This window comes from Dermacentor variabilis, chromosome 5 (genome assembly GCF_050947875.1).
Source record: "Dermacentor variabilis isolate Ectoservices chromosome 5, ASM5094787v1, whole genome shotgun sequence".
NCBI classification, from domain to species: Eukaryota; Metazoa; Arthropoda; class Arachnida; order Ixodida; family Ixodidae; genus Dermacentor; species Dermacentor variabilis.
In genome coordinates, this window is record NC_134572.1 from 184,685,530 (window position 1) to 184,713,142 (window position 27,613).

At 47.3% G+C, this 27,613-nt stretch overlaps 1 protein-coding gene across 3 annotated transcripts in view; it reads right to left on the reverse strand.

Annotated features, from left to right (window-relative positions):
• cnc (NFE2 like bZIP transcription factor cap-n-collar) overlaps positions 1–27,613 on the reverse strand; it is a 203,297-nt gene that overhangs the window by 95,587 nt on the left and 80,097 nt on the right. For all 3 annotated transcript variants that reach the window (XM_075693825.1, XM_075693824.1, XM_075693823.1), the window contains one exon: positions 24,473–24,657. In XM_075693825.1, the coding sequence (XP_075549940.1) occupies positions 24,473–24,657 (185 nt within the window). The remainder of the gene's footprint in view (positions 1–24,472; positions 24,658–27,613) is intronic.

Below are 27,613 nucleotides of genomic sequence, written 5' to 3' on the forward strand. Positions count from 1 at the left end.
GAACAAAGAGGGATCTCGTTCTCAGGAGCGCGAACGGCTGCACAAAAGTGCACAACCCGAGCAGACGGCAAACGAGCGATGAACAGGGCTTGCACGAATCATGCAACGGTGAGACTTTCGGAGTTCAGAGGCATGCCTCCCGAATGACCAGCAGTTGACGGGAAACGCTGAATGCACGCTTAACAGCACCAACAAAGCTTCTGGCTTAAATGGCGATAATTTCCGAAGCAGAACAGCTCCACAAAGACTGCAAAATGCGAGATTGCGCAGGCAGTAGCAGCAGGTGGCGACGACCAACACAGGCACGACGACGCACAGGGTGCAGTCATCCGCGAGACAAGGCCCCGACGAGCGGCCACGAGAGGCTCCACGGGCCTCTGGTCCGCACACGGCCGAGGCACCGACTGACGAAGACAACGCGCACGGCGACGATCCTCCACGGTGGGACGCGCAGCTCGGGACCCCGCCCTGTGTGCTCCCTCCCCGCCTTGCGCGCGTCACGGGGCAATGGTGTATGACGAGCATCGCCGGGCTCCAACGCTGGCTGCCGCACACTCGTGTCGCTCCCGCTCTTCGCTTCGCACCAATGAGAGAGGAGTCAGTCCTGGCCATGAGCAGCCGAACCCTGCAGGGCGGGCACTACGTCGTGCGCTATCAACGACGCTGCTCGTGTCCCTGTTCCTTACGCGTGCTGCTACTTGTGGGCCACAAATGCACCCGTTCCTAATCTCCTCATCAACCAGGAGCGCATCGGCGTCCCATACCACAACGCAAAGCGCACGACCAAACGCGAGGAACTTGGGCGCACAACACGCGGGTGCTGCTGACGTCCCTGCAGCTTGACGACAGTTTCTTGCACCCCGCTGATATATTGTTCAGCGACTTGAACTGCGCCATTAGCCGTCGTCCACGCAGTCTCCTTTCCGAGGCATTTTCCTGCGACCCGCTTCATGGCAGTCGGTGACGCACCTATGTCCTCAGCTCCAATCTTACGAACACCGTTGTGTCTGCCAGACGGTCTCCTTTTGGAATATTTATAAGGGCAGGTGACCGCCACCTCCGCGGCACGTCTTTCATTGGTCGCCGACAGTTGGCTTTCCTTTTCTCTTTGTCTTGTTTGTTTGCAGGTGCCACGAGAACAACTGCAAAGCGCCGGGCTTGGAAACGAAAGACTGCGAGGACTTGTCCGTCAGTGCAATCTGACTGGTGCTAAAGCCTGGTTGCCCTTTGTGTCAAAGCAAATGCACTGCTGCTTGTTTCACATTCCGTCCTGGGGACAGCCTCGCCACGGCTGCTTGTAAATGCCGAAAGATGGTGAAGCGGCAAAGTTGCAAGCGCGAACGGACGACTGTGCTCCAGGCGAGGCCCGCGCCAGGCGGAAAAGAACAAGAGTCGAGCGCGCCACTAGCGGCGTACGACCACAGTGCCTGGGGCTGAATAACGGCTCTTTGGCACAGGGCGCGTCCTGCACATGTAACGCGCTCCAAGCCGGTAACCCACGACAAGGCCGCGCGCGCGCTTCCATTGCAGCTCGCACGTTTACCGATTGAGTTCGGCCAACAGGAGGCGTGAATCGATCATAGATCCCAAAGCAGACACACGTTAGCTTGCATGTCGCTGTGATCGAGTGACAAAATAGTAATCTAAAGCCTCAACGCCGTCCATTTCTGGTCCCAATCACGGCTAGAGCTGTTCACGCAGTTCTTTAGGCACCTATTGGACGAATGTTGCCTCGGAGAGTGTCGCCAAGTTCACCAGCTGGACGCGTGACGGGCGCGCAGTCGTACGGCGCAGTAAATATGCGCGCCCAGATCGCAAGAGGTTGGAATGCGCCTCTTGCTAGCGCCGTGTGCACACGCTGGAAACGCAAAAGTTTCAGTGCTTGTCTAACCGCAAGAACATCACAATTCGCTCGGTCTTAAAAAGATAAGCAATCGAGTTGTAATAGTAAATTAGCCTAACAACCAGTGTTACCGTTAAAACAGGCTTGGTAAGTCAGAAATGACGTAAGGGCGAAATACCGGTGGCGCCACCGCTTTGAAGTTTTCGCACCACGTCGCCGTGACGTCACAGATTTTGACGACGTGCTCCGGTTTGCTAGTTCCGGCGTGACACCATGCTTGTTAATTTAGTTGGCAGGCGGATGTTTACAAGGTTATACGGCCGATAAATGTATTATATATCCTTACTTCGTACAGCTCTTCACTATATCGCAATCGATGATTCACCTTTCTATTCGAAATCCCCCGTTAGGTCAAAACGGTTCAGGCCTCGCCCATATGGGCATAGAAACAGATTGGAATAGTTTCACGTTATACCGACCATGGGGACAGAGATAACCGCCCACTGAACGCGCTTCCCTAATATCTAGTTCGCTCATAGCACCGTCAGCCTACCTTTTGTTGTTTCGAGCCTCAGCTATAGGGGGCGCCGCGCCGCTCGGCCTACAGTGTGATGAGCGCAAAAATTCTGTGCGGGAGGCGCCGTCGCGATGTGTGCGGCACGCGAAAGGCTGCAGTCTTCTTTCGGAGAACGAATCCGCCCACTGTTCGCGGCCAACGCCGGAGCACACGTGCCGAAGCCGTACTGGTGGCGCAGCGCGAGAAGCAATTTCCGTCAATTTTTCTGTGCTTGGCGCAGGAGTCCCACCCCTGATGTTCATAGTCATACTTTGGGCTGCGCGCAAAACACCTGGACGAAGGCAAGGACACTTGTCCTGTCCTTCCGGGGGTCTCGGCGCGAAAAAAAAATGCAAATTTGAACTTCCATCTCTCTTTCAATAATAAATTTGTTACAGAGTTTCGAAAGAATACTTTATCAGTATAGGGTGATTTAGCGTTTCCCTTTAGTGTCCCTTTAAAGGGTCCCCCACCAGGTGTTCGCATCGAAAGCAAGAGCGGTGATCACGCGGTGACGATCGCCTCTTCGAAGTATTTCACCCACGTATGCGCCGGGAAAACTGCCACAAATGAAACCCCGCAGACTCTTACTCGGAGGAGCTCGATCCTCCTCCCGCCAGCAGGAATGGTACCACACGCGTCGCTTTTTTTCTTTTTTTTTTTCCACGCGTTCCGCCTGCAGCGCACAAACTGCGAGAAGCAATGCGAACTCGGAGATGTCTGTACAAAGCAGATCACGCGAAAGTGCCACCGGAAAGGCGCCACGCAGCAAGAGCTGGGGTCATGACTAAAACGACGTGCGCTTCCTGGTATCCTCTGCAACCTACATAGCTTAAAAATAAAGCCGGACGGTAGGCTGGGGTCGCGCGTAGGAATGCCGTAATGAACGCACTGCCGGCCACTGCTGCAAAAAGGGTACAGCTCACGTTATCGTACCGTCACCCCGTAGCGCTTCATCTGCTTATATACCTGATACTGCAGCAAACTTTGCTTTCTTTTTTAATTTTGCGGTAGAACGCCCCGACACGATGTTGCACACTTTACGGGCAGTACTAGGCCGCTTACTTTCTAATCCCCCCCCCCCCCCCCCACTGAGCATCTTGGCGCAGACGTGACGCAATAACAGAAAAAATGAAATTGTTATCGGGGGGCTAAATGCATGAGCCCTTTCGGACGTGTTGAATTACACATTACGCGCAATACACAAGTTCTTATCAACCACAGCGCAATATCTTAGTTTCGGTTTGCACGTCTACCGACCCCCCCCCCCCCCCACGCACACACACGAAAGGCAATATTTAAGCAAAATGTAAGCCCTGCGCTAACTGCTTCAGTAAAGACCCACAGCGACGCGCTCACGTGGAAACCGTCGACAACCCCTTTCGAGCCGCAGGCAGCAAAGCCACTCGTTATCTCAGAATCGGCACGCAACACGTTCGTCCTCTCTGGCTGCGGCAGAATCGCGACACCGGCTGACCCCGTTGCCACACCGCTCAGCAGCCCCACACCCAACCTTTTCTTCTCTGGTGTCATCAGTCAGAGCGGTGCTGCCGACGCGGCCCTGACTTCCGCCGAGCGCAGAATGAATCCGGCAGCCAAGCAGCAAAGTCAACAGTGCGAAAGAAGTGCGCCGGACCGCGTGTGCAACACTCCCAGCTGATGGAGGCCAACTCTGCAACGTTCCGCCGGCAAGACAGGCGGCGTACGCGACACATAGCGGCCCCTACCCTCGCTCCCCTCCTGCCTAGGCGGGGCAGAGCCCACGACACGCGCCGAGCGTCACTCGAGAAGAGGCGGCGGGAGGGGGAGGGAGGGACGGGGCGCAAACACCTCACGTTGCGTCTCCCGCCACCCCTCCTTTCTGCGTGCAGGTCGGAAACCGCATGGCGCGGTCGGCTCCCCTCTTCAGCGGCGACGCATAGGTAACGAGATCACCCTCGCTCAGCAAAATGTTTGAGAAGGCGTAGTTTCGCCCTTAAGGCGGAGCACTGACAGCGATAACAAAGCATTAGACAACTACAAGTAACGTTCGTAGTTCAATCGCCCATATAAATTGCAGTAATCATTCGTATATCCATTAAATTAACAAGCGTGATGCGCAGACAGGCAAACACGAGCAGATCTCGCTCGATGACTGCAAACCCGCGCTGCCACAACCTTGCCGTGATAAGGAGTGCAGGGAGCGGGAAGCGAATGTTTCGTGCTGCCTGTCACTTCAACGCGTCTCCGTAACTTGAAATTACGCGACCTACAACACTGGGCGCGCGGGAAGACAACAACGGACATCAACGCTACCAGCCATATTCACTAGCATTGCACCCGCCCAAGATCCCCTCCAAGAGAGGGTGCGCGAGCTGACAGCTACGCGCAGCCACGGCCAGGCTAGAGGAGACGCTCGCTTACCACGTGACCAAATAGGGCGCGCTCACCAAACCACATCATTCTCAGCCATCCGTGTTCTCAGCTAACCCTCGCACTCTTGCCCTCGTCGCACCCACAGCATGCAATCTTATAGCGGTTTGACTTTATACGGAACATCACAGCGGCGGCTAAAATACGCCTGGGATGTCCATATAATTGCTATCGCAATAAAGAAACATTGTATTAGGCTACACGTATAAGATATAAGAGAGAAAATAACGTACATCCCTGACAGGATTGGTGCAGAAACTGAACATGCAGCAAAATTTTGTTAACCGCTCTTAAACACGGAAAACTTATTGCTGATGAGGAAAAATTAGCGCAAGAAACAACGCACATAGATCCAGCCTAATCCTGAAGCTCATCATGACGATATTCCTTATCATCTATGCCAGACCAATTAGCCAAACATCTTTTTCTTATTAAAGGAAATCTTAATTACACTACATTTGCACTAAAGAGAAATTCCAGTTCGAACAATTTTATGTTTCCTAAACCACCGTGCAACTTCACACAGCCCGAGAGAAATTTCGACTATTAGTGAGAATGTGGTACCCTCTCTGTGCAGCCTTCTGGCTCAATTTGATGGTGTCGGGTGTCAGCTTGTCGTGATGTTCAGAAGAAACGTGTGAGGATGCACGACTCTCACGCGCCCCTGATATGCTGTTTTTCCCCGCATAGCTCGCGTCTCCTGTAATCCGGCTTCTCCGCGTAGCTTAGTGCCGGCGGCGGTCGATCTGGTTGCAGCGCATCACTAGAGACGGCGCGATGGATGGAAGGTAGGAGCGTCCCCTTTGAAACGGGTGATGGCAGTTGCCACCATGCTCAGCTTTTTATTTTTGTTTAACTGTGTTTGAATTTATTAAAATTCGCCATTTCCTTTAAGTACGTCTTCCCACACATTTAACCTTGTGTCACCCCTCTGCTTTTGAGCCACCAATCCTCCAATCGCTTTTTGCTAATTTCCACCGCATATTTATTTACCTGACTATTATCTCTGAAACTTATGGCCTCAGGAAGCGTGACTGTGCCCGCATCGACATCGGGATGGATACCATCACATTTTAGTATGAGTATAGTGCCTATATTCTGGGCACTATAGTATGAGGTGTTCTATTGTTTCTACAGATTTACCACACACGGTACATGTGTCTTCTTCGTTAAATTTCTTTTTATAGCTACGCGTTCTAAGACCTCCTGACCTAGCTTCAAAGAGAAGGGTACTGGCTCTTGAGTTATCATAAAACGCTTCCTTCCTGATCTGCTGTTTCCAGTCTCGATAGAGTTCAACACTATCCTTCTTTTCCATTGAATTTATCCAATTTTTACCTTCCGCATTTTAAACCTGTCGTTTAATACTCTCTTTCTCCGTCCTCGTGCCTGGCATACTTACTGGTTAGCTTCCTAGTTCTTTTCCGTCATTGTGAGTCAACGCTCTTTCTGTATAGGTATTTAGATACCTTAGCTGCCCACCTGTTATCGTCCAGTTTCCTCAGGCGTTTTTCGTATAGGATTTTACTCTGAGCTTCCCGTGCTTCGAACGATGCCCAGCCCATATCCCCCTGTACTGCTGCGAGTGTTGTGCTGCCAACGCCACCTAACGGCGAGGTCAGTCGGGTGCGACAGGGAGTGGGCTCGATCTCTTCGGCTCGGCATTGGCAAGCGGCGCGGATCTTCCGCGCGTGTGTCGAGCCATGCTTCTGGGAGACCGTCTGGCGTGGCCTAGGAACGGGACACCGGAATGGACGAACACGATCGTTCGAACGCGCCACCATTCGCGTGACCGTACGCGCGAACGACCAGGAGTTAGCGTCCAGCATGGGGCGAACATATTCGCTTGCTATCTGGTCGCGCTGTGTCGCACTTCCTAGATTTGTCGCACGCCCATCGGCATGTTCTATCGATAATAATTCGGTTGGCCATAGATTGGTGTATAAAAGGTGCAATAAATGCCCTTGTGATTGTCGACACTACTGTGTTGTTGTTCCTTTGTCCCAAAAGCACGAGTGAGACCCCACATCTGTATCAAGCATGGATCGGCGCACGCGCGGAACGCCCGGGCCTACTCCCTGTCGCACCCGACCACGTGCACCCGACTAACTGCGCCGTTAGGTGGCTTTAGCAGCGCAACACTCGCGCCATCTCTCGTGATGCGCTGCAACTCGTGAAATGTCATCAGAATGTCACGCGGAAGCACGTTTCGAGCGTCGAGTGTCGTCGTGCGCTTGTCGCGGGATTAATGAGCGCTTGTTTTGCGTCCAAGGGCTGCTCCGGACTGTCGTTTGGACTCCAAGCGTGAATATTTTACCTACAACTGTGCCTCAACTTACGAATTAGTGCTCGCGACGAGGCCTTACAGCCCCATCGGCGTGTTAGGCCTAACCCTTCAAGTCGACTACGGAACGTCCACAACCCTCGGGAGAGAGGCGAACAAGTGCGTGCCGGCAGCGCGCCTATCAGCCGACACTGGACGAGGAGCAACATGGGCAGGCCACACCACGGCACGTCCAAGAAGATGACCACGAACGACGAGCCAATGGTTCAGTGCGGCGGCTGTGACAGCTGCGACAGCGGTTTTTTCCTGGAGGACTCCCCACTCTACTCCATAGAGGAGGCCCACGGTAAGGGCTTCACGAGCAAGTTCTGCATCAAAGATCTCTACACTACATGCGATAACAGCGCAACAAGAAAGAAAGGTGAGGGCCGAGTGCAACGTCGAAATCGAAACACTGGGAACACAGTGGGAAAAGTCGGAGAACGAGGGCAAAACAGAACAAGAAATACTACAGTTGCTAGAAGTCGAATGCGAACAATGCGAACGGCTGTCAGAGGAGGTGACAGCGCTTCGAGCCAAGGTCGAAAAGATCGGCAAGGGAGAAGGTACCCCACCAATGAAAAACTGTCACACTTGAAAACACAAAAAGAATGCTATTAGAAAAACAGGACCGCCCACCCACTAAAAGGAGCTACCAAACACAAAATGAAAACCAAGAAAATGCAGAAGAGAGTGAAGAACCAGGGACAAGTGCAGACCCATGGACCAAAATGGGTAAGAAAAAGAAAGGAAAAAATTGGAGAGAATAGAGCCCAACAGCACCCTCCCCCAAACTAAATGCCTAAACAAAAGGCCCGCAACCAGTCAGAAGAGCAACTCAGCAACAGCCCACCCTAGCTTTATCAGATGGTGGTGTTTGGCGTCTCAAATGCTCACCGACTAAAAAAACACCTTTACGAGAAAATCAATGACTAGAGGCACCGCATAACCACCAAATCGGGATCAACTACACATGAACAGTGGCGTAGCTAGGTCATCTGGCACCCGGGGCCCATAGGTCTTCTGTCACCTCCCCCCCCTCCGGTTGTAGTCGAGGAAGGCGAGGATATCGACAATTTCCGGTTTTCAGCACGGGTAAAACCGCCTTGGATACCGCGCACGTCCCCCGGCTCCCCCTCTCCTTCGCTTTCTTTCCCAGAGATCGCGAATGCAGCAGGTATTGGCGGCGAGGGGTTACGGAGTCGCCATCTATGGGAAGCGCCTCGCTGACGTAGTATGAGGGATCACGCGGCGCGCTCCTGATAGGGTTTGCCGTCAGCGCTCACTGAAAACACCACGCGGGAGCTCTCCCGGACATTTCTACAAGTACTTTCGAAACGAGAGAAGTTTTTCACTGTCTAAATAATAATCTTGGGCAAACTGAAAGCACAGAATCGTTTAGAGACGCTATCTATTTACCGAATATGTACAGTGAACGCCACTGTGCAGGGTCGCCGCGATGGGGCCTCCCGAACCGGCTTCTTGCGTGAAAGATAGGCAAACGCTGAGAGCAAACTATGTGAAATATGTTCTTATAGTGTTTGTATAACTAAATGGAGCGTAATAGAAGGAAGCCTCAATGCAGCGATCGCACAGCTTCGCAGCGACCGACTGCACGTCTGCATGCTCGTCCGCGTACTGTTTCGCTTTCGCCGCGTGCGCGTTTTCGCACCTTGCCATGAGCTTTAGGCCGCAGCATATGAGCATTTGACAGTATACAGGTAACCATTGTTGCGTGGGCGCTATCAGAGCTGTTCAAAAATAATTTCATTGTAGAGACTTCGACGCCTACAGGGACTGTGATGTGCCGTCGCGACGATTCAATCTTTTTTGTTTTCTAAATTCTTAAACGTTTTAATATTATTTCACGAGTTGCGTCGCACTATATGTTTATCAGTGTTCTCAGCGTGCGATTTCCCGCTGCTTCTTTTTTTGTAATCCAGTGCATTAATTCATAACACAAACATGACCATATGCCATGCTTCTTTTTTAATGTGCTTCTTACCGCTGCCTTTCCACTCCACTGAACTTGCCAGTATCTATAGCATCGACAAGTTCATAGACCAAACCGTCATGACATTAGTCGGGCAGCGGACTCGGGCGAGCGTCTCGGTGCGCGTTTTCTGCTACTCACTGAACATCGCAGACCCGACGCCGTAGCAGAAATCTTCCTCGCGTCTGTGCTTGCTGCATACCCGAGTTGTAGCCGATGACTGTTTGCCGGTTTTATGTTTTGCGAGCCAAGCTTCACGCAGCTTCTTGTCCTGCGACTGCGTGTGAATAAGGCTGACACCGGGCTCTGTTGCGTACGTCTGGCACTGCGGCACCGGGCAGTAGCTTACCATGTTGCGCGCCTTCAAAGGCAGCCACTGCCTATTGTAGTGCTTTCAATCGTTGTAAAGGAGACACTCGAAGCGCGAAAATCTCGCCACTAAATGAGGATCGCAGCGTACGAGGGAATTCAAACTCGTTTTCAGCTCGCTTCGGCGCTCCCGAAGCAGCCGACGCGGCCGCTATGTCCACGTGATCCCTAATAGCACGTCACGCCGACGGTGGCGCCAGCTTTTCCAGTGGTGCAGCTCGAGGTCAGTACACGCTGTTTTTTCTGCGCCAAATAACACAGGGTGCTGCACTGATAACTTGTGATAAGCGCATGTGCACATCTGTCAGACTGTAAGGCTTGGCAACCAATACAAATGCGGCATCGTAGAAAATACGGGTCACGTCACAAGTAAAAAAAAAGAAATTACCAAGTTTTAAACATGTTTTAACTATACTAATTTTAACGGCGACATTTCATAAGGCCGACATTCATATCTTGCCCAACAACAACTTCACAAAAATCGTCGTAGGTACTATGGCCCGCAATATTTTCGCTGTGGGCAGCCCTGAACGAAAACGAAAATTAAATTGTGTCTGAGTGACGCTGATCTCTTCACCATATTAGAAAAACGGAAAATGCCACCTGCCTCCCTGCTTCGCGGGCGCCAATGTTATGACAATTACGCGTTCTCTTCATTCTGATCAATAAAGCCTCGTTTTTATTTGCTGCTATACGGACAAACGTGATTATCCGAGCTGCGGTACCACCAAAAGATTGGGAACAGAATAGAGCACGCTTCACGTCGATTCTTGGCGTCACCATTTAAAAAAAAAAAAAGAAAAAAAAAAGAAGAAGACCGCGATGAAGCCCGTGCCAGCGAAACCTGTTGGTCTGCACTCGCAATGGAGAGGGCTGAGGGATCAACCTCACTGGTCCACTATTTCATATTTCTTTCGCTACTGCCATACTGGGCGCCGCCCGCAGTGCCAAAGTACTGTAGGTTGTAGCACCCAAAACGATTTTGCTTAAGAAGCTTTTGTTGAGTTAATAATATGACTTTGAGCCCTCAATTCTGGAATTGAAGTGCTTCCTCTATAAGTACTAATTGATGGATTATTAAGGATATGGTTATTACTTATCTGCCATATTTTTCACACTACCGAATTCCTAGTAATCACAAAGACACATAACTTCAAGAATATCACCTTACAAAATTCACGTTATATATTTTTTAATTCTGTGCAGCTGACACAGACACTGCACTTGTGACATGAAGGCACACAACCACAACAGTTTTCTTAACCGTTCGAGGGTAAGAAGGAAAGCGTGAAACATAACGGCAGGTTTCGCAGCGGCTTCTCGGAGCGAGCGGGAAAGGGGAAGTAAAAGCGAGCTGAACATCGCTGTCGAGTCATACGCCGCCAAACTCTTCGGCCGCACCGAGTCTGAAGACGATCCAGAGAATCTCATTCGCGACTTTTGACGGCCGTACTTATGCAACGTCGCTCTCAACGAACGCTTCGCCGTAAACGCGAGCGCCGGGCGCGCTGGTTGAACGCCCTCTTGCTGCTGTCTTTGTTCGTCTTCGCTGCGCGTTCTGAACGGAAAAGAGGCCCAAGAGCCTCAACGCCTTACAACGCCTCACCATGTTTAGCGACTCCTGCTCCCAGCAATAATGCACGGCATGAGCGCACCCCACACGAAACGTTCCGCTAAGGCGAATAGTTTAGCGACCATTTTGCGAAATAAATTTTTTAGCCCGCACATTCGTGCAATTATTTCGTGGGGTGTTAATAGAGTTGCAGCCGACAATTCTTCGGCGCAAAGCATCGGGTAGCTCGGGCTACTGGATACCGGAGCATTCTTTGCCATTTGCGCCTGGCCCCTTGCACCCGGGACCCACGGCCCCCCGGCCCCCCCTGTTGCTACGCCACTGCACACGAAACACTCCTTCGAGCTCAAGGAGCAATTGCGTGCGCAGACTCCTCCAACACCAGACTCCAACTAGTAATACATGTTGGTACTGTTGATGTACTACGTGACAAAGGAGTTGAAAGGTCTATCGAACAGCTCACAGAGAAATTAACATCCTGGAGCAAAAAGGCACCCCGACACCACTACATTATAAGTGCCATTCCAGAATCGAAGTAGCGAGGCCACCAAGCAGAAGCAGCTTTCTGCGAATGGAACCAGCAAATCAACAATGTATGTGCCTGACTCGGTCCCAGAGCAGAATTTCTCGCCACAGGGGATGACCTCAATGAAGACAGCCTCAACGACACCCACTATACTGAAGCAGCAGGAGACCGTGTGAGCTTCCTACTAGTCCAAAAGATAACTCCTTTTCTTAGGAGACAAATCCTGCAAACACACAACCACATCACAAAACCGCAGACACCCCAATGGTACAGACCAGAGGGCAGTGAGTTCACTATTGAAAGCAATGTCAACAACACTTGGCCAATTAGGCCAAACAAGATGCCACTGGTAAGATGCCTCATTAAAGCCAAACAACAAAAATTCTCACTAGCCTCATAGATACAAAAGGACAACAGAACAAAGCCAACAAACTGCTCAAGAAGAAGACAGCAATGCTTGACTGAACATGAAGTCTCCTGTAAACCAGACAGAAGAGGATCGAGTTAGCCAGGACAACACGCAGACTCACAACCCCCGACAAAATCCAAACAACACCCAATGTACCCAAAAAGAAAACACAATATAAAACTAGGAGACAAACAAAAGAAGCTATCCATCTGCTTTCTAAACATGCAATGTGGCAGCAGACTGAAATGGAAAGAAGTCCAACATCAAATCAGCCAGCAGAAAATTGACCTATAAGCGCTAACTGAAACACATATTAGAGATAATTAGGAGCCCTATAAACACAAGGTCTAGAATGGTATGGCCAAAATAGAAAAAGGGGCACCAAACGTGGAGGAGGAGTTGGATTCCTTGCACAAGCCACCCGGAAAATCTATACTGGAGAGGACCAAGCCTCCTGCCAAGAACACATGTGGGTAAAACTAGAAATAGAGAAACGCAGTTATATCTATGTGTGATATACATGGCTACAGCATCTGAAGAAGGCGAATGGAATATAAAACATATGAATGCATCACTAAGGATATCCAACAAAAATATCTTCGACGCCCTGTTTTCCTCCTAGGCGACTTCAACTGCCATATAATGGAGGTTGAAAGAAAAGGATGCAATGGGCTTCCGCAAACTAGTGGAGGAATGCCACCTGCCCATACCAAACCTAGAACCAATCTGCCAAGGCACCTACACGTGGACACGACACACTCAAAAATCAGCCATTGACTATGTCTTATACCACAACTACGCCACCACACAACACATTCAAATAAAATAAATGCACATTGACGAAGACAAAACAGACAGTTGTGGTAGTGACCACAATAGAATTAAAATACTTCTAGGTACCACTGTGCCTCGCACACAAAACAAAAAGACAACCCGCACAGCAAGACACTGGAAGATGAGAGACAAAGACAAATTGAAAGAGTTTGCATCACAGCTAGAAGAAAAAAATAGAAAACACCCAGACCTATGAAGAGTTCACAGAATAATGTCTACAAGTGGCAGATAAAACTCTTGGCAAGACAAAAGGGATGACCCGAACACAACCAACACCCTGGTTCGACAAAGAAGTTAAAGAAAAAACATCAAAACGCAAAAGACTATCCAGACTACACCGCCATACAAATGAAAAGGAAACCACTAATAACACCAATGCATGGCAAGCCTACTTAAACCAGAAACAAAGGGTTAAACACTTGATAGCCAAAAAAGTCAACACCACCTTCAAGCAACAAGAAAGCCACATAATAAAGGAACAAAAACATTACAGTCAAAGGTTCTCGATGCATATCGACTCCCTGCAACCAAACGAGACCGCAAAACAACTGCTATACATGCTACCTCTGGACTTGTCTTGAAAACACAGGAAGAGATGGAAACCTACCTGATATCACACTTCAAAACATTCCAAGACAATTCACAAGATCACACTTAAACACAGCAATTGATAAGATGAAGAGGACAAAGACAGAACATAGCATACTGAATCCAATATCCACAACAGAACTGAAACGAAGCATCAGCGACCTAAAACACCAAAAAGCAGTAGGCCCCGGTGATATCCCCAATGAATTCCTAAAAGCACTAAAGACAAAAGCAAGAGAGGGAGTACAACACTAATTCAACAGCATCCCTGATTCAGGTCAAGTCCCACCAGCGTGGAAAGAGGCAAAAGTGACTCTCAAACACAAGGGCAAAGGGAAACCACTTGAACAACGAAGCTCCTACAGCCCGATGTCTATACTGAGCAACATACAAAAGCTGATCAGTGCAATCCTCAACCGAAGACTACAAAAGTTCTGTGGATCAAATAAAATATTCAGAGTCTCAAAACTGCTTCAGACCAAATCACAGGACAAGTGACCATATATTCACTCTAATCCAAGCTATGGAGCTGAAAAATAAGGAAAAAAAATGAACTCTATATCTGGCTTTCCTTGATATGGAAAGAGCCTATGACGGTGTTCCCCACTCTGGCAAAAGGCTTTGAAGGTTTTTGCCAAAAGGCTTTGGCAAACAGACAGCTTTAAAGAGGAGGGACGGGGGTTGGTTTTGACGCATGAGCTACCCTTGCAGGGCCGATTACAGTTTTTAGACATTAACATTACCTTGGGTGAAGATCATGTATGTTGGCAGTACGCACCTCGAGCACAAAAGGAGCTTCTTCCTTATGCGTCGGCGCATTAAAAAAACCGTAAAACGTTTCATTGCTAAACTTTCATCTTGAATCTGCTCTCGTGAAATCGTGTCACCATGCAATGCGTGCGAGCTTTGACAAGCAAGTTGATAGGTTGGTTTCGGCGGGGTTCCCAAGCACGGTTATCACAGCAGTGGCTGAAGCAATCTTGTGAAAAATCAAAGGTGCCATGGTCAAGAAACCGTGCGCACAAGAAAAACTAGCTGCGAAGCCGGAAGTGGTTCCGTATGTACACAGGATAGCCCACAATATGAAAAAGGTGGCAAACAGACACGGCGTCCCAGTCGTGTTTTCGGCTCCTCGAAAACCAGCTCAGCTCTGTGCCCGCGTCGCGAGCCAGGGTATGAGGAGCAACTGCACCAAAAAACATGGTAAGCAGTTTGTAAAGTGCTGCACCGGTGTGGTATATGAAATACCTTTGACCTGCGGGAAAACCTATGTGTGCCAAACGGGCAGATGCGTGAAGGACTATGCAGCTGAACATGTGCGGTCGCTGAAAGAAGGAGGTGCGCATCTTTCGCAACATTGCGCAACTTGCACTGCGTGTGACCGAGCGGCAGAACATTCACCACGTAAACAATGCCAGTACTACAAGAACTGTGAACCACGGCTCGGAGACATAAAGATTCTTGGCAGAAGCAGGGAAACAAAGGCACGTGAAGTTTTGGAAGCATTCCATATAAAGAAAAGAGAAAAAAACTGTGTTAGTGATACTTCCGTGACCCTCTTCAATAGCGAAATGTCCTATCTAGAATGGTTTGGTAGATGATGCATTATGGTCATTGTGCGCATGTCTTATGATTTTCCTTATATTTGCTGATTTTTCGGTGAATAAAGATAGATGAAGTTGCGCTTGTCCTGTGTCGTTCTCCCCGCTTGTGATCGTCTTAGTTGGCGCTGTTCCTTTCTAATCCGACATACTGCCTGTGCGGTGCACCAGAAGAAACCCTTCTGCTACAATAATGTGCGAGGCTTCCCGCATATCCCTGATGATGCCGCCTGGCCGAGAGCCTGGTGCTGACTGGTCTCAACGAGGAGGACCGAACTGCACACGCCGAGACTACGAAGACTTGGCTAGAACAATGGAAACGAATGAGCAGGCGAGCCGAAAATCTGAAGGAAAACCCCAGACAGACATTCCCTGGCCAGAGCCACCCCATCACAGTAACAGACAACTCCGACAGGCAGCGGCCGCCGACACCGACCACCTCAGCTAACCGAGCTACTATGACAGATCACGGCCGACCAGGCAGCAACACGGCTGACTTGAACTTGCATGGCTGGCGGATTGGATCGTCGTGGCTTTGGTGAAATCCGAGGTGCCTGGAGCCTAGAGTACAACGAACCGGACCAACCAGACGGCCTCACAGACTGTGACTGTGACAAAACTGTGTTTAATGTTCTTTCTCTCCTTACTTTCTACGCCTTACTTTCTTTCCTTCTCGTGCTTTCAATATCTCCTATGGAGTTGACAAATGCCTGCCCCGAGTCAAAAGGGATCAGGACCACTTACTTACTTACTTAACCAGATCGACCGCCAGCACTAAGCTACATGGAGAATCCAGATTACAGGAGACACGAGCTGTGCAGAAAAAACAGCATATTACAGGATGCATGAGAGTTGCGCATCCCCACAAATGATAACAGAAACATGTTGCGGGCAGGGGAACTAGGCTTTATTATTATTGTTGTCATTATCATTATCCACGCTATATACAGCGTTCTTTTAGACTATAGAGTTGTTCCTTTTTTAATAAAATGACCTTGAACGTAGAGGAAGTAGTGTACTTGCAGAGGAGTTCCTAGACTAGACAAGGTGTCCATACTTCCCCCTAATAACGTTTCAGAAGACTAATTAACAGAAATACACTAATAACCTTTTTATTAGAGCAGGGAGCCCATCATTATACAACAAAATTTGTGCGCACAACTGCCTATACATAATTGCTAGCTACCTCTCCCAGATTTACAACAACTAGCCAGCTACAACAAGAGGCTTGAAGCTTGCCCTGCCTAATACTTCTCGCTTCTTTGTGCTGCAATTTAGTACAACATTCATTAAACTGTAGCGGACCAGAGATGATGGCCTAATTAGGGGTAAAAATATCAAGTGGACAGTGAGAGCAGATGACAAATAATTCATGCATTACATACCTCTGTGTTGCAATATATTTTCTAGTGCTGCATTTCTTTCCTAGATAAAACCCTGTTCTGCAACAGCAATGTTTCTTAATATTTAACTGATGCAGCAAGCACAAACTAATTGAAAAATTTGCTGAGAAATACTCAGAAATGTTGAGTTTTCATGGCCTCCTTCACATTTTCATTCACGTCCGCTTTAAAACCACTGGGCAAGACTAGGATAACGTAATTATTTTCCTCTTCAAGTTTTGCAATGGTCCAAGAGGCACTCTGCCTACAATGCCAGCATGATCGGCTGATAATGAGCAGTGGCTGATAAGAAAGGAACAGAATCAAGCAATAAGCACTACCGAGTCAGAAACATTACTATCACAACGAACCCAATGACTTAAGCACTGAAGGAAGAACATACAAAAATTGCCTTTGATCCTCATCTCACTGTTTCCTGTGACACCTGTCACACAACATCCATTGTAACAAACAAATAAAACTGGCAGCACTCATTACAAGAGGACATTTGGCTTCTGCGATTTGTCGTTCTGGACTTTCCAGAAATGTCCGAGACACAGCATGCTCACTGGCTGAAAGACCCACCTCAGGCAACCAGGAAATGTTAAAAATGCATAATTCAAGAAGCACACTAGATGCTAGGGTGGCACGTTATATACCTGTCTATGCAGATTTGGACTAATTTTCTTGAAGTTGTTTATTGCTGTCTCCAGTCTCATGCTGTGCTTTGTGAGGGCTTGTTCTCATCTATGCTTCTTCAATAATGAAAGTGATATTTTATAATCATTTCTGTCTTTGTGAGCCTTTTCGTTTGCAGAAATTTCCTTGCGACACAAAATGCACATTCATAACGATAGATGCACAACCCATACGTTGCTCTGTTCAGTGAGAGGTTACAGAAGCACAGAGATATTCGAGGTATTTCAGCCATCCAGTGCCATCTGTCACTGCTACCATTATTGTGCTTGTGATAAACCTTGTGCTTCATAAGGAGAGGATGTTGGCAGCGAAGACAACTCTGTCCCCACAAAGCATTCAGTCCTAGGTCGTGGCAGATGTGTTAGTGCGATGCCATCATATGTAGTGCTGCCATCAACATTGTTGTTATGCCACTGTTGCCTCTGATCATGGCCTGCTGTCTCTGTAACCATCACCATTATTCTCATACCATTACTGTTGTCTACCATTACCGTTGTTTGTCGTCACAAAAGCTGCCACAGTTTTTGGTGGCGCTTAAGATACTGCTCTCAGCAGAGCAATCCAAAGATGGGTGTTGCCACTGTACACAACCTGCCATTTGTGGGATGCTGACACATTGGCTATGTTTGTTTCACATGTATTTCACGGCACCGGTGCTACAAAGTGCTCAGGTGGTGCCAGTGCAGCATGCATGCAGCATTATCTGTGGTGTAACAATACCATGCATACGCATTTCATTTCATCACTGAGGTGCAGCCTGTGTAAGTTGCCTGGCAGAATTGGTCAGCGGCCTTCTCATGCAGCCATGTCTACAGTTAAGTGCAAGCCTCTCGTGCTTTCAGTATAGTACAGATAAACTGCAATATAACAACATCCTCTATATAACGAAGTATTCAACTTTGTACATATAACTTCGTGTCCATATAAAACAATATATTTTAAACCTCAATGCTGCAAATGTGTTTATCCACGATTTCTATGTAACAAAATTTCACTGCTCTCACGAAGGAAATGCACAACAATAAATGGAAACTACTGCGGCCGCTAATGGTCAGACGGTTACATTACACATAGTCGTCTGCAATCACACTTTTAAAATTGCTTGCCCCGCGACAAAGAGCGGCTGCTGAAGCAAAGCAGCATCTTTGCCAGCAGGTATTTAGCTGGTCACGACCTCCGTGATGCACTGTCGGATTTTGGAGATCATAAGCTGGCGAGAGGGCTGGTTTCAAACAGAGGCACTAGAGGACACATGTATCAGCACATCGTGTCGCGGTGCACTCTACGTAGAATAGTGCCATAGCTCTGCATTATCATGCATGCCTTAAGTCAGCGGCTGGCTGATTTGGTGTTTTGGTTGTTGCCAATACTCCCTGCCATGCATGGCAAGTGATAAGCATGAATAGTAGTAGAAATGGTAGCACATAAGTTCTCCCTCGTAGTACTAAACAAAATGGACCCTCGTTTGCGGATGAGGCTATACAGTTGAACCCACTTATAACAATATTCAAGTGCCATGAAAATTCCATTGTTATTTATAACTAATAATTGTTATAACCAGGCTGCATGAAAAAAATCAAAATAGGGGGGTGGCAAAGCTGTTGTGAGAAAACTATAATGGTGGGGAGTCCAGTGCCTCTGCTTCCTGTGCACTCCGATCACGTGTAACAAGCCGTGGCTGTCTGCGTTTAAGAATGGCACTACTATAACAACTGCAAAGAGGGGTCACGGGCGGAAAGCGATGTGCGAGCTCCACTGAGGCACTGCTTTGGTGACCCCAAAAGGGGGCCTTTTAACCCTTTCAGGGTCAATGACGTAAATATATGGCGCCACCAACAAGTCCCAAAATGGTCGATGCCGTATATTTACGGTGCCGTCTGTATGTTTAAAAAGCGCGCCAATTTCCAAACTTTTTCTTTTCTGTCATGTGCTGTTGTTATGTGGGAATACAAGGAATTTTTTTCACGCACCTCACTCTCTTCGTTTTCGTTGCATGGTTTGTTTTAGAGCTAGTTTGCTTCAGCGCCTCTATATACTACCACTGGCGCATTGGTGTGCACGTGGGCAGGCGTTGTCGGTTTCTTGCGCTTGCAAAACTGATGGCTAACTCATTACTAATCGCTCAAAGGGCGACCGCCACTTTCTCGCTCGTTTAGTGCTCACAGGGGTGCGCATAGGAAGGATGCTGCTGTGCATGCGTTTCCGTTGCTTTTTTTTTTTTTTTTTTGACACTCGCGATAACTAATTGCCTCTGGTTGGCAATAAGATTAAGATTAGTGGAAGTTTGTCAAACGTTGTGCTTTTTGGACGGGAACAGAACCACACAGATTTCTTGAATGTGCGCACCTACGCAGTTCGATTACGCTGTCAATGTACATATTACTGTAAGAGCAGGAACATTTGAGTCTTGCAAAATATTCTCTTGCATGCATTTTTAAGTCCTTGAACTATGTGTATAATAATGCATCAAATTTATAATCCTTGTAAGTTTATTTCCTTTTTTATTGTTATTATTCATGAATGAAGAGTACATATATACCAACGCAAAATATTTTTTTCTCACTTTACGGTCACCCTAGAAAAATTGCGGAAAATTTTTTGCAAAATAAGTCCCTAAGAATAATTGGAATCTGCAATAAAAGAAATCGACCCTGGGCGGTCGCACATGGCGAAAAAAATCGACCCTCAAATGGTTAAAAAATACAAGAAGGTTGCCGCAGCAGCCTGTTAGCTTGAGAAATCCGGAAGAAACACTGGGGCAAGATCGCCACACACATCTCGCCATGTACTTCTCACTGGCTTGCATGAGAAAACCCCATGTCCATTGGTCTTGATTGCTTTATGCGAAGCTTGCTGACATCCCACGTAGTGCAGTGGAAAGTTCCTTGTGAAAACGAAGCCCTGTAGGGACCGAATCATTTGCAGGGCTTCCTGCGAGGACAACAATGAGGCAGCCCGCCCTACCGTGTCATTGCTGCCATCGCCGCAATTGCTATCTGATGCAAGGAAGTTCGCAATAATTGCCTCATCGATTAGAAGCACTTCGTTTCGAAATCTATAGCAGTGTGCTTTCTTTTCAGTGGCAATGTCATGCATTGCCGATGATCAGCGGGAGAATCGGCTGTCTTCCGATTCGGCGGCGAGTCAAACGAGGCCGAGAAACCATGTGGCCAGGAATGACTTCGACACAACCAACAAAGACAAGCACAGCGCCTTAATCCAGGAGCATTGCAGTTGTCACGGTCCATTCATGGCCAGCGTACAGATAGCAGGAGGCCATGCGCAGCAGCTTGAATTACTCTTTTTCTTTTTTCTTTTCAAGGATTTCGCATTTCATTACCTTTCAGCATGGACACCCAGCAGCCAGACTTCATCATTACAACCGATAGTGCGGCATGGGGGCATTGTAGTAAGTGGGTTATTTAACCATAGAAAACATACATACATACATGGTGGTGCAGCAGCATCTCATTGTTGTAACTGATGTATTGTTAAAACCGGTACCATTATAAGTATACTGTATGTTATCTAGCAAGCAATCTTGACTGGCGAGAAAAAGGATGTTGACACTCAATTCAGGATACCACAGAGTTCACTCTCGATAATCTTGGAAGTCGAAAGAAGATATCCTCGACTTGCTATAAAAGTGCCCTGCTCCTGCAACAGGTTTTGGATATAAGGAGCCGACCGATTTATTGGAGCCCACACTTAGCCACGGCATCTCTACCAATTCCACAAAATCATATGGGTATTTTGTGGGAAAACAAACTTAGAGGACTACTGTTGAACGAATGCATGACGGCAACCGAAATTTCCGATGTTATACCGGATGTTGCTCAATTTTCGCACATGATGCGTGCAACGTCACAAAAAGAAAAAGAAAAGAAGAAAGAGAGAGAGAGGGAGAAGGAAAATAAGAAGAAAAAAAAGGTGGCAGGCAAATGCGGCAATTCAGGTTGTCGCCTCGCTTCCATGCGGTCTTAAAGCAAAGTTTTTTTTTCAGTGTCCGCCGGGTTTTGATGCTGCATTGATGCTGCATTGGTGTTGACACCATGCCCTTATTTCCCCAACACTTAGCTCGCAGAGAGGCATGTACTGGCTCAGTGTACTCCCTGAACCGTGGCCACAGAGGTGTTTGCCCATTCTCTACGCTTCTTACACAGCAATCATAGTTGCTAAAATTTCCTCTGTAAACTTAATCAAAGTATTTCTGCAGGAAATGTGAGCAATGCGGAGGAGCTGTTGCACTGAAAAAGCATTTTCATTTTGGTGTATGTCGCTTCCTCCACCTTTGCTGCACCCAGTACTATGAGGAACCACATCAACCAGTTTACAGCTCAAGACAGAGCCAATTATCGCACCACAAGTGCAACTTGGAAGTCCCTATATCAGCTACTTCATTTAGCACTCACTAATTGTCATAAACTCCCTGCGCCCTCTGACACAATGTGACTTCACACACAAACGTCTATGATGCTGATCTCTCGCACAGAGGGAGGAGGCAAAAATCTACCTGCAACGTCACATGCAAAAATGTGCCATCAAGTGCATGAGCAACCTGTATGATAGAGGCAAACCTACAAGGGCTTTTAAGTCACATCCCAATCAACCTTGTTCAGCCAAAAATGTGAACCTCTTAACAGCTCTACCAGTAAAGAGAGTTGTGAATAGAGACTACAAATTAGTAATTTTGGTATTATATGCCACAAATAATTTTTGGTTCACAATGAACGTCAGATTTTATGGACTCCGTGGAACTGTGAAAACATCTGAAAAAATTAATGAATGCAGAAAACCCCCTACTCATATGTATTTCTTAGAAGGGGAGGGTCAAAGATGGAGTAGCGGACCACTGCCATTTTGCCAATGCATTGTTGAGATGGCGCTGAAGAGAGCTGTTGATTTAAAGAAAAGAGAAAGAAATGCTGACAGCGAGCGCTGTCAAAACAGGCGGTGCTATATTTAATTAGGGGTCTTCAACGCCAGTGAGAACACTGTCATTTACTGCTCTAGTGGCTTTAAAAAAGTTGTGAAATCACTTTTGTATGCGATATTGTCTGCTTGAATTCCAGCTAGGGTCATGTCATCACTGTACATTGATGGCAGTGTCATCAGTTCAGAGCTTGTTGGCAGCACAGCTGCTGGCCCTTTATTTTCAGTTTCGGTGTCATTTGAATCCATCGCCACTTGACGGACGATTTCATTGATAGTTAATTCCACACAGAGGCTGAGCTCGTTCTCAGTGTTGGCAAATTGTTCATATCTTACGTCAGTGGGCAACACAACACAAGCAGCGCACAGGTTGTCAATCCTAAAGTCCATGGAAGGAAACTGACCAGAAGAGATCTCCGTCTCAGTACCAAGTGTGAAGTCCGGAAGGCGAAAACAGTTGTAAAGCATGTCTCGTCACTGTCTTCCACGTATCGGAAAGCATGCCAACAGCATACCCGAGATCAATGTTGTAACTTTTACTGCTTCCAAGATCTCCACCTTATTTTTGAGGAAATACGAAATCATTTGCTTGGAAACTCCGAGCTCCCTACTCACGTCAGCTTGTGACCGGCTGCTCCCAACTTGCTTGATGATGGCAGCTTTCTTCTCCATCGTCAACCTATGGCAGCGCTTTCTGCACTTCATAGCCATTGGCGACGATAAGGAGTCTGCGACATTGCTGAGAGCAGCGAATCCTTTCAATGGAAAGCACAACATTGAACAACAGGAAACTTGGCAGCTCGAAGCAGGTAGCCCCAGCATAGCAGAGTGCACAACAGCATAAAATGCACGTGCCAGACACCACGTGGGCAAACATAAATGCCTACGGTGGCCGCGGTGGCTATGACTGTCTATGGCTGCCAGCGAATCAGCACGCAACAGCGCTGGTTTGAGGCTGTGAGATAATCAAAATGGTAGCAGCGGTGGTGGCTTCGATGAACGCTATTTTAGACCTGCGGTCACTGCAAATCGGCACCCACCCGACTGTAGCACAAAGCTACAAAAGAAACCCCTACGGGTTTTTCAAAAAGATAGCTCCGCAGCTGAAGAAAAGTTAATCCTGGTTTCCTTAGCAGTTTTGTGCTACAGTCGGGTGGATGGCAATTTTTCACTTTTATATTTTCTCATTATGTTTATACAGTGCTCCAGTGCCCAATCATCGCCAACACTGGCTTCACAGTCATGTTGTTCTACTTTGTCCTACTGTACTGCATTATGCACCGTAACAATATTCTGCAAATAAAGGATCCACCTGAAGTTTTTGGATTACAGGTTACTACTTTCCAATATTTGTTTCTATTATGGCTTCCAAACCAGGAATAGGCCCAACTTAATTAAGCCCAAGTGTAGCTAACTTTGGCTTCACACAACCACACACACGGGAATCGGACACAAGCCAGGAGAAACTTAGCTAATGTTGCAACTAGTAGCTGTAGTAGCCGCATTTCTATTCGTTGAATTCATATACGTGCTGTCCGGATGGCTCTCCTGATGAATACAAATTTTAACTCATCTTTTGAAATGAAGGCTGGATGTGCTGGGTTCTCTAATACAAGTGAATGTTGCCCTCTCTCTGGGTAAAAATGAACAGCGCCTGCTGTGTTTGAATCTTCAAGGTGCCATTCCACGCTTACGTCTGCAGCAGAGCTCCAGGTAGTAGACTGTGTGGGATTCCTGAGTAACCGGACAGAGCATTTGTGCCTTTCCATGGCAGCATTTCTTTACTGTGCTTTGTACTGATAAACAAGCAAATCGATTGAATAAGGGAGTGAACATCTAGAAGCAATGTATTGTAACACCGCATGTGCCATCTGTGTTTTAAGGGAATAAATAAATATAAACAGTCCACAGTGGCTGTGAGAGATGCCACAGTGCAGGGCTCTTGATTCATTTCATAGGAATTTTTCATTCACACTCAAAGTCAAAATTTGGTGCATTAACATTTTTGCATTCCGCCCCCACTGGAAAGCAGTAGCCATGGCTAGGAATCGAAACTGCAACCTTGTGTTTTGCAACCAATGTGCGTAGGTGAAGGGTGCAACCTTGAATACAGCCGGACCAATTACGATGAAGTTGCACCTGACACAAGAATAACTTAGTTATATCCAATGTTCATAAGAAGTATACATTTGTTACAGGCTAGTATTGGCAGAAAAATTTTAGGTTTACTTCATCACATCTCTGTTCCTTATGTCAAGGTTCGACTCTATAAGTTTTTTTAATAGTTTGTCATGTTGTATTCCAGCACACAAAACTATTGTGCGCTTAGTAAGCACTTTAATACTGCATGCATACAGTACATATTGATTTCGTGTTGCAAGGGTTTTCCGCAAGCTCTCCAGACTTTGACAAGGATAGGAGGAGACACTGACCTGGGGAGACTGCCCCTGGAGAATACGGTCCAGCTCGGCAAAAAGGGCCTCGCGGTCTTCCTCGGGTATTCTGCCCAGCGTTGTGTCCTCTTCCTCGTCGAGGAGGAAGCATCCACTGTCGACACGCTCCCTTGGCTCCTCGCATTTGCTCTCTCCTTGGTTGCTACCACCCAAGATATGTTCTCCTGCAAGTGTGGTCAAGGCAGAGTGAGCAGACAAGAACTCATTTCGGCTACTTGACAGCATGTGCTGCTGTCATTGTGAGGCAACTGAAAGAGGCCCTGTAGTCCTTTTTAATGATGTTGGGAAATGTATTTGCCATTAAAGGGAACTATTTTAATAATATCTTGCAGAAAAAAGTACTTGAATGCATTCCACAGAAGCAGAGTTATTGAGGTACAAAGGCAGCATTTCATCCCTTTTACGATGGTCCCGCTCATTCTTCAACAGCTTGCACTGCGAAGGCTATGGCGGAACCAGGCGTTCACTCACTCCACATAATAGTGGCGGGCAATTTAACATCCACTTTGCGTTTTGACGTGAACGCCACCATTTCTGATTTTGGCGGACACAATTGTAACTTGGGGGCTGTCCCTCAACCTATGGTCGAGTTACTGTAGAGCTTATATGGTTCTAGGAGGCACTGGGCAAGCACTGTCACTCTAGCTGTGGTGTTCAAACGCATTCAAGGAAACTGCATAGGCTTTTTTCCATTGACAACTTGTGCATGCTGTCGTGCCAGCGGCCGTGTAGCCTTGGTTGTGTTGTTCAGGCAATGATGGACCCCGTTTTTCGAAGACGGCTCAAGTGCTTGATGGCTTAGATAGGCTACCCGTGCACCGATGCACCACAGTGCAAAGTAACACGGAGAAGTCAGACTGGCCAGCCACCACCGCCACACAACAAGAGGTAGCAATCCTGGTGGGAAGCTGACAATCTGATACACTCTTAATCAGACTATACTCGCGGACAACTTTTCTTGTCTATGAAGTGGAAGCTGCAAAAACTAAGTGCGCCTCTTTCATTGCTGCTGGAAATAGTCCCGCAGGTTTGCTCGTTTTCTTACCGGAGAAATAGAAGCCAATACTTTTTTGTTTTTTACAGCAACTAACTTGAAAATAGATGCAACATTCACCAGTCAGCTATCGGCATTTTATTTTATTTTTAGTCTGCTCTTTCCGAGTTTTCCCACACCCAAGACCGTTGCACGTTTTGCACATTCACCAAACGCAATATGACGGCCGTGTCTTCTGGCGAGTGTTCGTCGCTTGCTGTCCTGCCAATCAACTCCCTTGGGAGGCTTTTGACCAACTTTAGCAACAAAAGACTGTTGAAGCACACAAAATAAGTTTTTCCAGCATCTGCGTGGAAACCAAGCAAACCCATCTGGATATTGGAACTATTGGCATGTACAAATGAGTGAGTGAGCTGACTGCTGCGCCGGCTCTACTAACGCCAGCGCCGGTTGCACTTCCCAAGCCCTAGCCGATGCCATACAGCTGCTTTGGAGCTCCGATGCAGGCTACAATGCTCACTGTTCAGAACTTGATATATATAGGATGTGAATGAACATTGATTCACGCTGAGTTACTAATTGTATCTGCCTTGACTAAAGAGGTTGTGCGAGCTTGGCTAAACCGAAACCGGTGCCAAGTGCACTCGAACTACACTGCGTACAAATACAGTCATGTGCAGAAGCTCCGCCCCTGTAGCCTTCGCTTCATAGACAAGAAAAGTTGTCTGCAAGTATAGCCAAAACCTGAACACCACGGAGTAACTTACGCAGTGGATTTGCATCAGTGTTGCCACCCTTGCAATTAACACCTGCAAAACGGCACTGCAGTTTCCTGCTAATTTTAGGCAACACGGCTTGTGGGACGCATACCGTACAACTTAAAGAAGTGCCAACACAACATATGCAGTACTCTCGTTGCATGTATTAGAATGACAGAAGTAAAAGAATAAATATTTACTATTCTGATTGTATTCAGGTGATTCTAGACATGCACAACTCTTACGCGCAAAGATAAAGACACACTGTGGTAGAGGGTAGCAGAACTTCAGCACCAATACAATCTAGGTAGTCTAGAAGAATTTCTTGCTGGGCGAGTTGGTGCGTGCTATGTTAGGAAGAGTTGCATGCATAAAAGGTCAAACACATGATAAATAACGAGGTAGATGGAAAGAGCGCACACTATGAACTGGTTTTATTTGTTTTAAAGCTGATTATATTGAAAGAGCACAAACTATAAACTGCTTTTATTCATTACGAAGCTGCATATATTTCTGTCTACCTAGTTTTTTCCCTGTGTTCGTCCTTTTATGCGTGCAACTCTTACTAACATAACAATCAAGGTTTCAGAGGAGCCAACACAACACAAACAGACGACAGCTGCCGTATACCACAAATACAAAACGAAATTGTGATATTGAGACTTTAGACACAGTGGAATTTTGCAATTTTTATGCATGTGAAATAATATAAAAACCATAGTAAGCATTGCAGACCCTTATTTGGTCTCTGATAAAGTAATGATTAATCGTGATGTTTTCACAAATCCAGCCAATAGTTGTACGAAGGCTGCATTCCATCATGGTGAACAATTTACACAGAGGGTTTTGAAGAAGCTGTAGGAAAGCATGAGTGATTTTCCAGCGACATTACACCTTCCCTGATGCACTGAAGTTAGTAAACTTGGCTTGTGCGCTCACTAGAGCATTCTCTCGCATTGAGCACGATTTATTGGCCACGTTAAAAAGTGCTGCAGGGTGCCCTTTAGAAAGCTACGAAATACATTTGGTGTTAAAAGTGCTCAGCTCATGAATATATTGCGAAACAAATGTTTCTATGAAATTAAATTTGGGATTCGATTTATCAAAGCTACACAGTAGGGCTATAAGAATCAATATTAATTTTAAGCACCCAGTGTTTTTAAACACTCACCAAAGCAGGGCACACTTCGCATTCCACTGAAATTTGACCGCAAGGCTAGGAATCGGGCCCGTGAAACAAAAGGCTTTGGATGTACACTGGACTGGGAGAAGCTACCAACAACTCGACATCGCCCCTGCCACAGCCTCAAGGGTCGGAGCTGTCCTGACGCAGTACTGAGCACCTGGAGCAGTGCCAGCAATACTCAT